Here is an 18178-nt window from a genome sequence, read left to right as displayed (position 1 = left end):
GATCGGAAAAATTGATTCTAATCCTATTATATGTACAGATCAACCGAATTCGACTTAATTTGATAAGGTGAATGATGATTCAGTCTAGGGTCAAAATTTTTAGGCCCAAAATATAGTTGGGATCAGGGGTGGCGGAGGGGAGCTATGGCCCCCTTCTATGCCTTCAAAATTCCTATAAAATCCATTTAAATTCCACTTATATTTTGACCCCTTACCTATGTTTCCTAGTTTTTGGCCCCCCTATCAATGTTTCCTAACTTTTGTCCCCCCCCCCCCCCCTCCCCCCCCCTAGAGCAAAGTCCATTGGAACAGTCATCATAGCCTTGCATTGGAAATATTTTCCCATGAAATAAAACATAAAAGTATAGAATATTTCTTGTTGCAAAGCTATAAAGGCTGTTCAAATAATGTTCCAACAGATTTTGCTCTGACTGAAGCCGATCTTGTAAATTCATGGGCGGATATTGGTGTATAGAATGGGGGTTTTGGAGTCATTTGACTGCTCCTGTTGGCCTGTTGATAAAGATTAAATATATTCCTTTGGCTAATTAAACTAATTTAATTTGAAAAAAGATATAGAAAAATTATGTTTTACAAGAATATAAATATTTATTGGTTTTGTAAATGTATTTTCGAAACAAGTATATTCCTGACCAAGGACGGTGGAGATTCTGCCCTCACTACCCATAGTGTCACGGTACGATTCAATTTGGGCGGCTTTCGTGTAAGATACGCAGACCACCTCTATTGGAATTAATGCATGTTAGTAGATCTCCCATTTTATTCCCACTCCAGCGGTTCTAATACATTTGCTCTTACACGAGGGCTGTCATACGGAATTACGTCCTCGGCCAATTTTAACGACGTGTGCGTTAACTGGCCGTTTTCCTGCTGCATCTTCTATAATCTCCCTTAATTTCGTCGGAAGTCGGAACCGAGTTGTGGAGGGCAGCCCCTTGAGTTGAGATCTGCTCGCTCCGATCGCCGTTAACTGCTTTCTTTCTCCGCCTTCATGTAAGAGCATATTTTCATTCGCACTTTCTTTCATTTTTTTTTCCTTCTGATCTGCCTCTTTTATGGCCGTTTTTCTCCATTATTTGAATCCTTTGGTTGCGATTCCTGCTTAGATCTGATCTGCTTTTCAAGACCTATTAGGTTCATATGTGCTTTTTAGAGAACACATAATCTGGTTTTTCTTGTTTGATTTGCGAAATTGAGGTTCGATTTCGCTTGATTCGGTTTGTTTCTCCTGTCTTGCCTTTATATAATTGAAACTGTTGCATGATCAAGCCGATCCCCATTTTGTTGCACGGGATTGGTACCTTGCTGCTTGATTTATGTCCACGTAGTTTGGTTTTGTGACCTTCGGTTATTTAAATTAAATTTCATGCGGGACTTCATCTATTCGCTTCTTTTCTGGATGACAAAGTGCTTGTTTTTTTTATTGTCCTTGGATTTCGGCTCTGAGATTCGATATTGTTTCTTTTATTATTATTTTCGTTTAAGTATATAGGGTTGAGATACATATTTGATCGTTATGATTGGATTTTTATGGTTGTAATGTTTTTCCTTCCGATTGCCTAATACCTGTACGTGAGATGTTATCGTGTCCTCGATTCTGGATCCTGTAGATGTGTTGTAAGAATTTGTTGCTTTGTTGTAATGGAGGCGGCTTCTTGTTTGTGTTAATATAGTTGATTTTCGGGTTACATGCATTACCTTTTAGAGGCTATTGTGATTTTCCCTTTGGAAAGATAAGATTGCTGTTTAAATTTGATCAATTATATACTATGCGAGATGGAGAACTAGATAGGCTAGTATGTTACTCTAAACTATACTTGCGGGTCACATTCTTGTTTGATTTTATTGCAAAAGATAGAGTAGTATAGTAATGTTGCAAGCAGCAACCCATTCGAGTTTCTTTTTTTGTTTTCTCAGGATGAAAAAAAAAAATCGTAGTCTATCTTTACTCTTTCATTTTTCATTAGATGTATACATTGAAAGCTTTACAAATTGGTTAGATGAGCACACGATTCTCCTTCCTACAAAGGATCATTGAGCAGCGTGGATTCCATAAGGTGTGGTGTGGTTGAAATCACATGGTTCGAGCCACATCACTCCATAAGGTACTCTACAATGTAGTGTGGATGTATTGTTAACAAAATTTTAAATAATATATTCCAGTTACATTACATTATCCAATCCACCGTGGTTGGACTAATCCATGAGATTTTGGCTTGGAAAATAAATTGTGATATTTTTTGTTTCAAAACCATCCATTGATGATTTCAAAACACACCACACCTCTAAAAGAATTCCTAATGGGATGTGGCATGTTTCAGAATATAACAAACTACAGAATATTCACAATACAGAATACCCCCTAAAACTGTTCAGTTACAGATCATATTTTCTTATGAGGTAGCGAACATTGTGGTTTTCTTAGGGGTGCAACAATGGTGGGTTGAACTGGTTTTAAGTCAACCAGGCCCAACCCTAACAGTTGGGTTTAATTCCCGAGCTCGGGTGGAGCTCGTTGTCATGCCTAATATACTCAACCCAGGCTTAGCCTCAATTAAAACTTGACACATTTGGGTTTGGCTCAGGCCCAACAGGACTTAGGTTGGTTATTCAGTCTTGGGTTACTTAAGGGCTAGGCTTGGTCTAGCTCAGAAAATGAAAACAGCCAAAGTTGGGCCTGGCCCCAGTCCAAGTACTGAAAATCCAAGCTCAGCTTGTGTAAAATTGGGTTGGGTCAGTCTAGGCACAGGTTGGGGCCACCCAAGTTCACTGATTTAAAAGGCGTGCCTAGGTGCATTATGCGCTTCGCCCCAGGTCCTAGGTGCAGCCCATTCAAAAGGCACACGCCTGGTGTGCCTTTAGAAACTTTGACGCTTTTTCCTTTTTTTTTCAATCTAGCAGCTGGGCCGGGGGCTCTACCCCCGGACCCCTGTGCCACGCCCCTCGAGGCCAGCCCAAACAAGTCCATGTTAGGGTTTTAAATATCTTCTTAAAAGCAATTAAAAACTATAAAAGCATTATTTTTTTTGTGTGAAAACTCAGAATTTAAGACCCTAACATGGACTTGTTTGGGCTTGCCTCGAGGGGTGTGGCACAAAGGCGGCTCGTAGAATTGGGAATGTAATATGTCACATTAGCTACTTGATTTAATTGAGAAAAAAGAGATTGCGGGTTTTATATGCTTGAAAATGTTTTATATGTTTGCTTTCATTTTTAAATTCTCATTTGAATATGCTTTACATATTACGTTTATTTATTTTAATTTTAGATAATAGGTTTTTTAAAACATTTGTTTTAAAATTTAAGTTTATATTTTTATTAATATTATGTTTTATAATTTTTTTTATTTTTTTTTAAATTTTTTTGGATTTTTTTTTTTATTTTTTAGCTTTTTTTTTTTTTAAATTGTGTGCCTTGCCTCAATAAGGCGCGCGCCATGCCTTGCGCCTTTTGCTTTTAAAACACTGCCCAAGTTGCACCACTAGTTTAAAACAGTTGTAAGGCTAGCTTTGTTGTATGGAGTAGTGTTGCGCAGTGAAGAAACAACATGCCCAGAGAATGAATGTGGCAGAAATGTGAATGCTAAGATGGATGAGTGGAAAATTGTAAAGGATAGGATTACGAATGAAGTTATCTATAGGAACCTAGAAGTAGCTCCAATGGGTGATAAAATGAGTGAGAGTAGACTAAGGGTTTGTTCGTTTGCTTTGAAGTCTGACATCTGAAAGTGCAATAATTACATTAAGAGGTATATTGGTATTGGTGAACTTTTCTTTCCTCTGAACTTTCAATGCAAAGAATGTTGTTCTGAATTATGAATTATGAATTTTGAAAATTATCAAATATCCATTTTGACCCCATACATGAGTGTTTTTGTTTGTCTTTTTGGGGCATTATTGGAAAACAACAAGTTGTATGATTGCACTTTAAGAGATAAGAGATAAGAGGAAACGAACAACCAATTTTCTCTTGAAGTTTATAAAAAAATTCCTCTTTAGAGATAAGAGTTGAGAGGAAACGAACAGGCCCTAAGATGGTTTGGCCATGTGCATAGAAGGCCACCAACATTGCTAGTTAGAAGAAGTGGCTTGTTACACATTGAAGGAGCTAAAAGAGATTGGGGTAGACCAAAAAAGACAAGTCTAGGTAGAAGTGGTAAGAAATGATTTCAGGCCAAGTTTGGGAGTGCTTAAATGTAAGTGCTTACTCGAAAAGCACTTATTTTGGGTTGGTACCTACCATGCCAATAAGTACTTATGGCATTTGGGAAATAAGCCCGGAATGAGTGCTTATTCTGACAATAAGTGTTTATTCTGGAAACCCAAAATTCGGGCTTATTTCTAAGTGCTTATTCAATAAGCGCTTATTTCCTTTTTGGCCTGTCTTGGCACGCCATATCATTTTGAAAATACCTATACTATCCCTATTTGATATAAGTTTTTTCACCAAACGCTCATGAGCACTTATTTTTAGGGAAAATTCCAGATTAATACCCTGTACTTTAGGGGTGGTCTCAGTTTAGTACCCAAACTTCAAAATGTGCCACTGCAGTACCTGAACTCTCAAAAACTGTCAATTTAGTCCCTACCGTTAGCAATCCGTCAGTTATCGGTATCACGTGATGACATGTGAGACTTAAAACTTTTTAAAATGTCAAAACTACCCTTCAAAAGAAGACTGTTCATTGTCTTCTACATTGAGACTGATCCAGAAGAGGGACGTACAGCTGCATTGGTGCTTGATTCTCTCCATTTAGTACAGAACAATAATGAAATTTCAAATATGCCATTTGCATATTCTCTAGAGAACAAAATGGTGAAACAGTAAAGTTACTGGTGGGAGTATATAAATGAAAAAAGAAAGTTCAGGGATGAAAGTTCAATTTAAATGGATTAAGAGAGATGCCAATAGCTTGGCTGATGCTTTGGCTAAGCAAGGGGTGGGAAGAAACAACTTGTTCTGGGCTATGCTGTAATGTTTTCTTCTCTGGGAGTCGGAGCTAAGAGAGTTTGTCTCTCCTCTCCTCCTTGTATTTGCTTATTTATTTTTTAATGAAATCCATTCAGTTATTGATAGAAAATTTACTGTTCATTGTCTTCTTCACAGAGAACAGAAAAGTACTGTGAGACTTTTGTCTCTATTAGTATTGAAACTTTGATCATATTTCACTCTCTTAGTATTAATGTGGAAACTCTAATCGTTTTTTATGGTCATATTGAAGATTTCCATCTCTGTATTGATATCCCAATTAGACTATGTCAACCATCCTTTTTACTTTTTTAGGAACCTAATGAGCGGATGAAGAGTTGAATGAGTCGTATGTTCATATCTGCTCTCATTATTCTGTCAATAGAAATCAACAATTGTCTTTAGACCACTGTATGTCATATAAAAAATATTCAAACTCACTTTTTTTCTCTCTATCCTGTGTTCTGAACCTAATCACAACTGAACGAAGATTCAAAGAAAAATAGAACCTCAAAATGAGATAGCAAGAGCAAGAGTGATAGACCATAAAAGAAATACTTCTTTGATTAGTTTTTAATTTTTTTGGATTTTCATATTCTGTGTTGGAATTATTGTTCTGGAATTATTGTACTGAAATGAGACTACCCCTAAAGTACAATGTACTAATCTGGAATTTTCCCTTATTTTTAAGCATTTCTTTGTCGAATAAGCACTCCCAAACTTGGCCGAAGCACTAATAATTTAACAGTGGATATGGTTTTAAAGAGAACAGATTAGTGAAACCGGATTCATGTAGCCGAACCCATATAGTTGGGATAAGGCATGGATGATGATGATGATTTAGTATTTTTTTTGATAAAAATGCTTTTCTTACTTGGTTGAAGTTTTCAATTTCTGACATTTTGAAAAGTAAGATTCTAATATAATTATTAAATTTTCAGAGATAATAAATGTGACATTTTGAAAAGTAAGATTCTATCCATTGAAAAATGTTTTTTTTTTTCCCTTATAAATGTGTCATACTTCTTGAATGAATTTCCACCTTGCAATCTGTAGAACCATCAGACACAGATGGGGCTGTCTTTCACCAAGCTTTTTAGTCGGCTCTTTGCCAAGAAAGAGATGCGCATTCTTATGGTGGGTCTTGATGCTGCGGGTAAGACCACCATTTTGTACAAGCTCAAGTTGGGGGAGATTGTCACAACAATTCCAACCATTGGTATGCTTTTGACCCTATAACATAAATGATTTCAGTAGTGGCTTTTTTTCCTGTATGTTTTTAAGGAAATGTTCTGCCTGGATGTCAATGTAATGTGTAGAAGCATGTCCTACATTGGTTTGGTGAATTCAACTTTTAGTTTGGGGGTTCAACTGCTCATTCATTCATGTTTATTTATATTTCAACCATGGGAATGCAAATTTGAGATTTTGAGTTTCTTGCAAGATGTACATTTAGAAAATTTAGAGAAAATAATTTTTTTTTTATCTTATGTTAGAAGATATAAAAATCATGTTCTAGGTTAAAAATGTATACATTTCCCTAAACCATTTTTTGTTCACCCCCTTGAATCAACACTTCAAGCCTATGTAACAGATTTTTATGCATTGTTGTTCTGCTAGATAGCCACTAGATCACCACTATTCCTAAGTTACATTAAGCTTATATTATTTTCACTCTTAACTCAAACTAATGAATCTTTTATGGTCAGGGTTTAATGTGGAGACTGTGGAATATAAGAACATTAGCTTCACCGTTTGGGATGTAGGTGGTCAGGACAAGGTATGTATGGTTATATTAAGCTAAATTATGTATAAAATTTGACTCTCCTGATTTAAGGATGATGTTGAAATCTTGGGTTGTAAATTTACACCTTAAGTAGGAAAATGTTTAGGCTCCTTATGGTTGTAAGGATCAACTGAAATTGCCCCAACTTTGACATTTGGATTATTGTTGTCCGGATTTTTCAATTTTCTGAACAATTCTGGTTCACCTGAATTGTGGGTGATCATCATGATTTATTTATGCATGGTTAGTTATTTTTGTCTTGGGAAACCATGCTTATGGACGATCTAGTGCTGATAAAATGTTTTACCATCATCACTTTGAGCTAGATCAAATTAAGCCACCTCATATTCCATTGTTTCTTTAGCTATACAAGAAATTGCTATCCATGTTGTGGTTGACATTTCAAGACACCCTGACGATGATTATGATTGATTACACATGCACATGTAGTTATAAGAGGATACTGGTGTATGAACAGTCTTGATCTGGATGGAGACTAGACTACAATTAACATAATCATAAGTTTTCCAAATTGTCTTTTAACCTCTCTTTTTTTATGGTAAAAGAATGATTTCATTAAAAGGAAAAAATCCATATAATCTTGGTAACACCTGAACACATAACGAAAGCAAGGAGATGATTAAAACATATCATCAAATTACAAAATTGCATTCCTATAACTTCCCCAAATCAAACCCCTGAGGCCTCTTTATCGACTTTGTCAAATTCTGCAAAAACAGAGGTTACAGAGGTAAGTGAAGTCAGTTTAGGAGATGGCTATGGATGGGTTTGTGGCTGCAGGACGATGGAGGAGAATGCTGAAGGTTGAAGCCAAGGAGTTTCTGCTTGAGGAGCTGAAAAACAAAGGAGTGGCGAGCTTGAAAATTAGGGAAGGTAAGAAGGCCCCAATGCTATTGCAAGGTATGGAAGTGATTAAATGGTTCAGGGAGTATGTGAATGAAGCATGTCTCAAAGGTAAACAAAGAAACTGGAAGGAATTGAGTACTCAAGAAGGGAAGAGGTATGTTGTAGAATGCAGAAGAAACAGTGAAGGGGGTTATTTAGCTTTTTCTGAATATTTCGGGAAAGGAAGGAGGCAACTAGTCTGCTTTCCTGAGGGAAGATGGACTTGGATGGAAGAAAATCAATGGAATACTTGAAGAGTTTATCCAACACCTGAAAACCTTGCGTATGGATCTATTGAAGGAGTATGGAAAAACCAACAAACTTTGAAGATAAAGACCAGGTCCAAGAGCTACTAGCCCTAGCGAAAAGTAATGGACAAAACAGGTTGGCTGGCTATTCCAGGAGAGAAGAGTGGGAAGATAAATATGTGGTTCAAGTTAATAATCCGGTTAGCAACTGGAGGAGAATTGCAGACCTGCTCGTATTACAGCTGAAGTTAAAAGGGATGTTTATTCTAACACCTTTTGAGAACAGTAAAGTGGTGCTTGATCTGAGTTAAGATAAATTAGAGCTCTCAGCTATACGTTTTCGATCTGAATATGGTGCGATTACAATCTCTAAGTGGAATCCTTCATCTAACTCTAAAGAGTTCTTCACTGAGGACGGGGTGGTGGTACGAGTTCTAGGTTTGCCCTTTCATTTGTGGAAACAGGAAGTGGTTGCATCTATTTCACTTTTATGTGGTGGTAATCTTGCTAGAGCCTTTTGGGGGGACCTTCGATCAGCAGCTCTTTTATTAAATGGTGTGAAACCAGAAGACATACCCAGGAAAGTGGAGATAAATGTGGAAGTCTGCTTCTACTCAGTTTGGCTGGCCTCCTCCATAGAAGCTACACTGTGGAGGGAGGCTCGCAGGGAAGGGGATGAGAAGGTAGAAGAAGAGGCTCTATGTGGAACAACGAGATTGGCAATCTCCAAGGTTGATAGATCTTTCACCGATTTGGGTAAGCAAAAACTGGAGACTAAAAGAGCAGGGGCAGATGGGTGGTCAATTACGTGGAGTGCTAGCTATCAGAAGGGATGGCAGTAAATCTTATGCTCAGATGGTTAAAGGCGGCAAGAACAATGACTTAAAAGGCGTGCTACAAAGGCAACTCATAAAATCAAGAATGCAATATGTTTTACATCACATTAACTACTTGAAGCAATGCAATTAAGGAAAAAAAGAGATTATAGGTTTTACATGCTTGAAAGTGCTTTATATGTTTGCTTTTATTTTTAAATTTTCATTTGAATACACTTTACATGTTATATTTATGTATTTTAATTTTAGATAATAGGTTTTTTAAATCATTTATTTTAAAATTTAAGTTTATATTTTTATTAACATTATGTTTAATATTTTTTAATATTTTTTTCATTTCTTTTGGAAATTTCCGACTTTTTTTTAGCTTTTTTTTTTTGGTAATTTTGCGCCTTTCTTAAAAAGGTGCGCGCCTCACCTTGTGCCTCAGGCGCAAATTGGCCCTTGCGCTTTTAAAGCACTAGGCAAGAATGATGTTTTAAATTCAAGTTATGAAGGGAGATTAAAAGTTCCAGACCAGTTCGAACCAAAAAAGGGTGAACCTGAGTCGGGTGTCTGGGCATTGAGTGTGAAGTTGTAATGTCTCACGTGCCATTGCAAGTAAGCATGCGTGGGCCTCTAAAAATTGTTGGGCCTGCTAAAGAAACCAAGGGTGGGCCGTGTTCTCAACTTAAGTCGGCCCAAACCAAGTTAAATAAAGGGGGCACGTGACTCACTTAAGTTACACGTGACTGGAAAGGGGGAGGCAATAGATGGTAAAAACCATCTATTTTCTTCTTCTTCGAGCTCCTCCTCTCATGTCTGTGCGCGAGATGCCAGGTTCGGCCACTTCGTCACAGCAATGGGTTCCGACCAAGAAGGTAAACCATCTCTCCCCGAATAGGCGGAATCCCAGAAGCATAAAATGGCGGGGTCTAGACCTTGTTGAAGACAGTGATTACTTAGATGAAGAAGGTAGCGGTGCTGAAGACGTGACTGATACAGAGAGTTTGGGAAGTCTTGACCTGCAAGAAAACCTAGACATGCTATAGGAAGGAAGTTTCAACACAGAGATTCTTTATCTAGAAGGAAGCTCTCAAGAGGAAGACGCGGAAGTGAGGAGGATTGAAAGTACAACTTCGGAAGCTGGGCTTATCACCCCCCTTTCCATGAGGGAACAACTCCAACCTCTCAGACCATAAACGGAATTAGTACAAAGGCACATGATTCTCCGATGATCTGTGAAGATAGGCTAGGAAGGAAGGAAAAGGAACAGGCTTCTCCGGTGGTAAGAATAGACAAAGGTGAAACATTAACTTTAACCACTTCACTGCAACTTCCAACTAAAGGGATGGACGGGGCACTACCAGTAATGTCTCAGCCGCAAGTCTCGTTTGCTCATCTTTCTCCTACTCTGCAATCAGGTATGGGTGTCCATTCGGTTTTTGCTACTGATCCGTGTGTTCAGTCTGTTGTAGATACTCTAATATCCCCACCTTGAAGGAGCAGGTTTGGTGTCTAAAGGAAATGGTGAAGCTGATGGTGGCAATCATGAACTTAAGGAGAAGGAAGAGTCAGTTCCTTGTGAGGGTGTGGGGGAGGAGGTGGAGAGAATTTGGAAGCTGATTTGTACGGAAGTTGTGGCAACCAGAATGAAGGAAGGTTACTTGGAAGTGAATCATCAGAAAAAGGGTTTGCCTAGTGAGGAAGGAGAGAGTGGTGAAATAGAAGATGTTGAGGGGACAGAATTGAATCCTAAAACAGGAAGTTATTATCAAGAGGTTGACCTAGGGGTGGGGGATGACATAGTTAAAACTTACCATGGGAAACCTGAGGAGGAAAAAGAGATGAAACAGGAGTATAAGAAGAAAAGAACTAAGGTGCAAAGGCTAATATCTGACATTGAGGCTGATCTTGAGCTTAGCGGAAGGGGAGAGAGGAGGAAAAACTCTAGGTAAGGAGTCGAGTTCAGGAGGGACTATATTGCAAGTATATCCATGAGAATTATTAGTTGGAATGTGAGAGGATTGGGAAGTGCTATGAAAAGGAGGGTAATAAAGGATCTATTAACAAGAGAGAAGCCTGATATTGTGATGGTGCAAGAGACGAAGCTCTCTGAGCTAGATGGAAGGTGGATAAGAAGCTTTTGGAGGACTAGGGGTGCTTGTTGGTCCTCTGCTCCATCTTGGGGAGCCTTTGGAGGAATTGTCACCGTCTAGAAGAATGAGGTAGTGGAAGCGGTGGGAGGAGCTAGTAGGTAGATGCTCTGTCTCCATTAAATTCAAGAATGTGGAGGATGGATTTTGTTGGGTACTTACCAATGTGTATGGCCCTAATACCTACAGAGAAAGGAATGATTTGTGGGAGGAATTGTACGCAATTTGAGGTTTATGGGATGGCCTTGGTGTTTGGGAGGGGATTTTAATGTCACAAGATACTTAGAGGAATTTAGTAATAATGTACAGTCAATCACAACAAGCATGAGGAAATTTAACGGATTTATAGAAGATTGTGAGTTAAAAGAAATTCCATTAATGCAAGCTAGATTCAGCTGGTCCAATTTTCAAGATAATCCTCTCTGTTCAAAGCTGGACAGGTTTCTATTCAATCTAGAATGGGAAATACTATTGGGGAAATCTGGTTTCTAGAGCCTTGCCTAGGGTTACATCAGACCACTGCCCCATCAAGATCGATGTGGAATCTCTAATTAGTGGACCAAAACCATTTTGATTTGAGAATTTGGAAACGTAGTGAAGGATTGCTGGAACGAGGAGTTAAGGGAAATAAAGTGGAAAGGAATCAAATTCCATCAGAAGCTGAAGAGACTGAGGGTCAAGTTGACGGAGTGGAATAAAGATCATTTTGGTAGGGTAGAGGAACAAAAGCTGAACTTATTCACACAAATTGAAAAGCTGGATGAGAGGTAAGCCCAAGGATTGTTGAGTTGGCAGGATAGAGAATCAAGAATGCAATTGAAAAAAGATCTAGAAGAGGTTCTACTCAGAGGAGAGATTTGTTGGAGGTGAAGTCAAGGCATAACAATGAGAAGAGGTGGTGATAGGGTGGCTGACCAAAGAACAAAATGATCTTTGGAAGTATAACAATGAGAAGAGGAAATTCAAATGGCTGGTGCGGGAGATGGAAGTTAAGACATGTTGGATTAAGAGATCAGCTAATTCCATAGCTGACGGTTTAGCAAAACAAGGGGCAGAAAGGGATTCCTTGTTTTGGGCTAAGTTGTAATGTTAGTGTCCTTGTATCTTTGTATTTTCTTCTTTCCTTTCTTGAAGTTCTTTGTGACTCTTGGAAGATAAGTGTGTTTGTCTTCCACTTGTAAATTTTCTACTGATGAATTAATGAAAGTGTTATTGATAAAAAAAAAAAAGTCAAGGCATAAGTGGATTAATGAGGGAGATGGGAATACTAGATTCTTTCATGAGTTGGCAAATGGTAGGAGGAAGAACTTAGTGGATAGATTAGAGGTAGAAGGGCAAGTAATTACCAATCAGGAGGAGATAGCTAAGCTGAACTTATTCACACAAATTGAAAAGCTGGATGAGAGGAAAGCTCAAGGATTGTTGAGTGGGCAGGATAGAGAACCAAGAAGGCAATTGAAAAAGGATCTAGAAGAGGTTCTACTCAGAGAAGAGATTTGTTGGAGGCAAAGTCAAGGCATGAGTGGATTAATGAGGGAGATGGGAATACTAGACTCTTTCATGAGTTGGCAAATGGTAGGAGGAAAAACTTAGTGGATAGATTAGATGTAGAAGGGCAAGTAATTACCAATCAGGAGGAGATAGCTAGGACCTTTGTAGACCATTTTAAAGATGTCTTTAGAAGGACATTGAATGAGAGGGTGCCTATAGAAGGATTGGAACATTGAAGAAGAGGAGATCAGGAGGGCAATGTTCATGATGGATAGATCTAAGGCGCCAGACCCGAATGGTTTTACTATGGATTTCTACCAAGATTGTTGGGTCATTTTGAAAGATGATTTATGTGACGCTGTTAAGGATTTCGCCGAGAATCATATAGTAAGCCCGGGAGTCAATGCCACCTTTTTGGCCTTAGTCCCTAAGAAACCAGATGCTATCAAACCTAAGGTTTACAGGCCAATTAGTTTGGTAAATAGCACTTACAAAATCTTGGCTAAGGTGTTGTCTTTGAGGCTGAAAGTAGTTCTCCCATCCTTAATAAGCCAAGCCCAAGGGGCATTTGTTCAAGGGAGACAAATAATAGATCAGATCCTAATTGCTAGTGAATGTGTGGAGGATATGAAGAGATCGAAAAGAAGAGGCTTTGTTTGTAAGTTAAATTTAGAGAAGGCCGATAACTTGGTGGACTGGCACTTCTTGGTACAAGTAATGAGAAATTGTAGCTTCGGGAATAAGTGGTGCAGTTGGATTTTTGGATGTGTGAGTTCATGCCATTACTCTATCCTGGTTAGTGGAGTGGTGAAGGACTTCTTCCTAGCTTGTAGAGGTATCAGGCAAGGGGACCCTTTATCACCCTTCCTCTTCACTCTAATAGCAGAGGTGCTTAGTAGAATGATCTCAAAGGTTGACAGAGAAGAAGTGATTAAAGGGTGGAGGATAGGTAGGGATGGTATTCCGGTCACCCATCTCCAATTTGCAGATGATATTTTGATTTTCTGTGAAGGGGACGATATTGAGAAAGTGAGAAATCTTAAGGATCTGGTTGTGTAGCTGGGGTTAACTTGGAGGGCAGTCAGGTGGAGGCTATAGCAAGAAGCTTTAGGGTGCTCTATCTCGTCATGGCCTATGACCTACTTGGGGTTTCCGTTAGGGGCAAACCCTAGGGAATGTAGTTTTTGGTGTCTAGTGATGGAGAGGTTTCAAAAGAAGTTGACTTCTTGGAGGAAAAACTATATTTCTTGGGGAGAATCACATTGATTCCTATCTGTGTTTAGGATACCACCTAGGAAAACTAAGAAGCTAGAGAAGGTGATGAGAGATTTCCTCTAGGAGCCGGGAGAAGGTAAGAAGGATCACTTGATAAAATTGGAGGTGGTATGCCAGAATAAAGGGGAGGGGGGATTGGGGTTAGGGAATTTGATTAAAAAAAATAAAGCACTGTTGGGGAAGTGGCTGTGGAGGTGGTCAGTGGAGAGAGAGAGGCTCTGGCATGAGGTGGTGGGTAGTATTCATGGTCGCTCAGATAATGGGTGGGATGCTAGAATATCACGACGGGCAACCTTGGCAACACCTTGGAAAGCTATTCATGGCATCCTTCCTCAGTTTCTTAGTTTTGTTAGGTATGATGTTTGTAATGGTAACTCTGTTCTTTTTTGAGAGAATACTTGGGTTGGAGAGGCTCCATTGAAGGACCTCTTCCCTTCTTTGTTCTATGTTTCAAGGTACAAAAGGGAGTCTGTGTCAAAGTTTTGCTCCTTTACGAATAATCCATTAACACCGAATTGGGATTTTGGGTTTTGTAGAGGTCTAAGGGAAGAGGAAATTGTGTCCCTAACAAATCTGCTAAGCCTACTTGATAGTGTGTTTGGACCCTTCTGAACCCGATAAACGGATCTGGACACCCAAGCCAAATGGATCCTTCTCTTGCACTTCTTTCTTTAAATCCATTTCTTTCACCTTCTTGGTGTATCCTTTGCAAGTCACATGGTGAGGGCTGTAACCATCTACTAATTACCTGTTCATTTACTGCAGAGTTATGGGAGTGGCTCTTCTCATTGTTTGGGTGCAGGTTGGCTAGGCCAGCGGATGCAAGCTTGATTTTTTTATCCTGCTTTCTTCCCTTGGCAGCACAGAAGAGGAAGAATTATGTGGAGGTGTGCAGGAGCAGCGCTGATCTGGTCCGTGTAGGAAGAAAGGAATACCAGAACCTTCCAAGAGAAGGAGAGAAACTTAGAAGAGATGAAGGACTGCATTCTAAATAGGGTGATCTTATGGCTAAAATCACTGGGCCTATTCCATAATTTCTCATTTAATGATATTTGGAGGAATTGGTTAGCAGTGGCTAATTGTTCATCTAGAAAGACTAAAGTGAGTTTGACTAGGGAACCCCCTCCTGAAAATTTTTTGAAGCTGAACTTCGATGGAAGTAGTTACCATTCCAAGGAGTACAGCTAGCTGTGCAGATAGGTGTGGAACATCTGATAATAGAAGGGGACTCCAAGGTGGTAGTGGGATGGCTACAAAACCCGGACTCTATAGTGTGGTGTTTTAAGAATGAAATTAAAAAATTCAACTGCCTGACAAGGAGCTTGACAGTGAGAATACAATGGGTGGGGAGATCTGCAAATTCTATGGCTGATGGTCTTGCAAAGCAAGGGGTAAACAGGGAAAGCTTATATTGGGCTCAATTGTAGATTGAATCTGTTTCCTGTTTTCTTTTTTCTTTTGTCTTTCTTCCTGCTGTTAGGAGAGGATGCAGCTCGTGCCTCTCCATGGGAAAGCTTGTAATTGCTTTAATTCTCTATTAATGAAACTAATCTCTTTACTTATCAAAAAAAAAAAAATCTGGAAAAACAAGACCCAATCTTACACAGCTTTGCCAATGGCTGCCACCAGCATCTCCATCCTAACTTCGATCTTGCAATAACATCACTATTGGAATAAATTTTCCAACATATTTTTCATTGAAACCTTTCTTCTTCCTTTGCTCAGCCCCTGACAATCCAAGGTTGCAACTTAATCCTTGCCTCCATCCTTCCCCCCTCCAGTTTCTGGCCTTCGAACTTTCCCACTTTACTCCTCCTCAGCTATGCCTTCTTCCCACCCTTCCCATTCCTCCCACACCTCCCCCCCTTCCCCCCGCAACTTTCTTATTATATTCTTCCTACCTCCTTTCAAATTGTTCAATTGCCTTTCTAACCACCTTCTCCCTACCCAGCAAGAATAAACCAAGTGATTTTCCAACCTTCACATGTCTATCCACCAGGTGCTCAACTTCCACTCTCCTCACACCCGAGTGCTCCCTAACTGCTGGATATTTATTTGGATGGTGTTCTACTGGTTAGAGATTCCTTCATCAGCATTTAACATTTTCATAAGCGAGATGTACTTGGACTGTTTGGCCTTTCATCGTACAAGGAAATTGACGTTCCCAACTGACATTTATAGGGACAAGTTTATGGCCCCCGTTTTCCATGTTCTTTCTATTTGATCCTGATTAATTTATTATTTAATGTTGTCAAAGTAAAACCTGTTGGTTGTTCTGCTTGATGGCTTTAAGTAAAACCTTTCACTATTTGTCAAATTCTACATGACTAGAATTGTTTTCTGCTTGGCTAATTTGGTTAGAAGTCCTAAATTTGTGCATTGTTTCCTTGTGGGGGAATTTCAGATCCGTCCCTTGTGGAGGCATTACTTCCAAAACACACAAGGTCTTATCTTTGTCGTAGACAGCAATGATCGAGATCGTGTTGTTGAGGCTAGGGATGAGCTGCACAGGATGTTGAATGAGGTAAGAGAAGGCATTCTGTAATGTTCAATTAGCAACTTATGCCAATTTGATTATCAATTGTATTCGCCGTCTTTCCGTAAATTTTCTTTAAACTTGAATATGCTACTGGGTACTGTGGCAGGATGAATTGAGGGATGCTGTTTTGCTTGTATTTGCAAATAAGCAAGATCTTCCAAATGCAATGAATGCTGCTGAGATTACTGATAAACTTGGCCTTCATTCCCTCCGCCAACGCCACTGGTAGATCAACTTACATGCACACTATTATTATCGATTACCCAAATTTGATAGAGATCCTCTCAATCCCAAACTGAGTAATACTTTTTTATCACTGTCTCTTGTACAGGTATATCCAGAGCACATGCGCCACTTCCGGAGAAGGGTTGTACGAAGGACTGGACTGGCTCTCCAACAACATTGCTAACAAGGTATGCATCTTCCAGTGACAGTACATGGATCGACTTTCACGAGAGGACATTTTTATTCACTTGCTCGTGTTTTTTCAAACTCTATGTTTTCCTTCTTTTCTTTTGCAGGCATAGATGATGTTTTCTTTTATGGTGGTTTTTGAGCTGCAATCAGTGTCAGAGTTAGAGATACTATTTGATGTCCTTTATTTTTTTTTTTACCCTTGTTTCTTTTTATCTTTTTGTGAGAAAAGAGCTATTGTTATTTGTTATCCCATAATATGTTCACTTTGTTTATGATTATAGATACTGAAATTTGTTTATATGAACCATATGATTATTTAAGGTTGTTCTGTTTCCTATTAAATAAGGTCGTAGAGTCTTGGACCAAAGTCGCCCATCAAAGAATTTGTGCCTTGACGAGTTCACACAAGTTTGGCCAGGATAAGCTTGCCTTTAAATAGTTCAACTCAATAGATCTGCTTTGCATATATACTGAGTGTGACCGAAATCAGGGTTCAAAGTATCCACGTGCACATTTCAGTTCTACGAGGACAATGAATCAATTGCACGTCATTCTTCAGATGTTTCTCCTCAGTGATGGCAAAATCCTCCACTGCACCACGTCAAGTCAACATAGACGGTGCTTGGCGCCTAGTCTCTTGCAGCTGTTGGAGTAGTCATCTTAGATGATGGTGATAAATGTCATTGTTGGCAGAAGCCGAGGCCCTTGCTTTTTCTGGGGGCCTAAGGCTTTCTCAAACTCTAAGTATGACCATGAACTGTATTATTCTGGAGAGTGGTTTTGGCAGGATCACACCATTTGTCTTGAATGCAGGAGACTCGTTCCATAGTTTCTCTCCTTTTTTTCTTCTGCATACGTCTTACTCATGTAATAAGGTAGCCCATGGGCATGCTCAACATTCTATCTTGCATGATCGCTCCATAACCTGGTCTGGTCCGTCTATGGCGCTATCCTAGATGTAATTTTTCTTGATGAATGGTTTAAAATATCCACATCCACAAAATGCAAAAACTGCATTTCATTCATTTCTAAAGGGTAATGCTTTTTTTTTTTTTCAAGCTGATGTTCCAGGGTTAGTTGTAGGAGGACTATTATGCTTGAATATAGGTAAAATCTATGCTGCCTGTAAGATTGAAAGAATACCAGTTCATTGGTTATAAAACTTTTGGGTATCAGAAGTTGAACCCTTGAACATAAAAGACAGCCCCTTAAATCCCCCTAAATAGCATTGCGTTGTATTCAAAAACAGACGTATCATATGATACACACCAATACATTGTTTTGTGATATTGATACCCTTGACCACAATCAGCTTGTAACGAATTGATCCAGAGCGAATTATTTCCGCATGGGCAATGGGATTCACCACCATTTAGTGGTATGTCAAAAATTGATTTCACAATCAATCTACAAATTTCAAAGTTGAAACCTCGAAAATGTTATCCAGCAATAAATATGCACACTATTATTAGCCTAGTTTTCTTGCATGAAGTAAATGCTCTCAACTTGAATTCCTTTTCATGTTTGTCAGCTCGAGATTTGGCCATTGCACCAAT

General features: G+C 39.1%; 1 protein-coding gene and 1 long non-coding RNA gene across 4 annotated transcripts in view; one reads left to right on the top strand and one right to left on the bottom strand.

Annotated features, from left to right (window-relative positions):
* The first annotated feature begins 782 nt into the window (after positions 1-782).
* On the top strand, positions 783-16942 carry LOC104607081 (ADP-ribosylation factor). 3 transcript variants are annotated; one of them, XM_088900198.1, is made up of 8 exons: positions 783-1014; positions 5931-5956; positions 6046-6208; positions 6699-6769; positions 16071-16190; positions 16312-16430; positions 16537-16618; positions 16727-16942. In XM_088900198.1, exons 3-8 carry the CDS (start codon positions 6061-6063, stop codon positions 16730-16732), a joined length of 546 nt encoding a protein of 181 aa, XP_088756324.1. In that variant the 5' UTR covers positions 783-1014; positions 5931-5956; positions 6046-6060; the 3' UTR covers positions 16733-16942. The 3 variants fall into 3 exon arrangements, with proteins under 3 accessions (XP_088756324.1, XP_010270882.1, XP_088756323.1); XM_010272580.3 differs by lacking the exon at positions 5931-5956 and having other exon boundaries at positions 785-1014; XM_088900197.1 differs by lacking the exons at positions 783-1014; positions 5931-5956 and adding an exon at positions 2016-2126.
* Positions 12408-18178, bottom strand: part of LOC148801834 (uncharacterized) — an 84683-nt gene continuing 78912 nt past the window's right edge. Inside the window, exon 2 of the long non-coding RNA XR_016083795.1 lies at positions 12408-15605. This is a non-coding gene — a long non-coding RNA (uncharacterized LOC148801834). The remainder of the gene's footprint in view (positions 15606-18178) is intronic.

The sequence above is a fragment of the Nelumbo nucifera genome, chromosome 3 (assembly GCF_055504915.1).
Source record: "Nelumbo nucifera cultivar China Antique chromosome 3, China Antique-T2T, whole genome shotgun sequence".
Lineage (NCBI taxonomy): Eukaryota > Viridiplantae > Streptophyta > Magnoliopsida > Proteales > Nelumbonaceae > Nelumbo > Nelumbo nucifera.
This window is presented reverse-complemented; position numbering and strand designations above follow the sequence as displayed.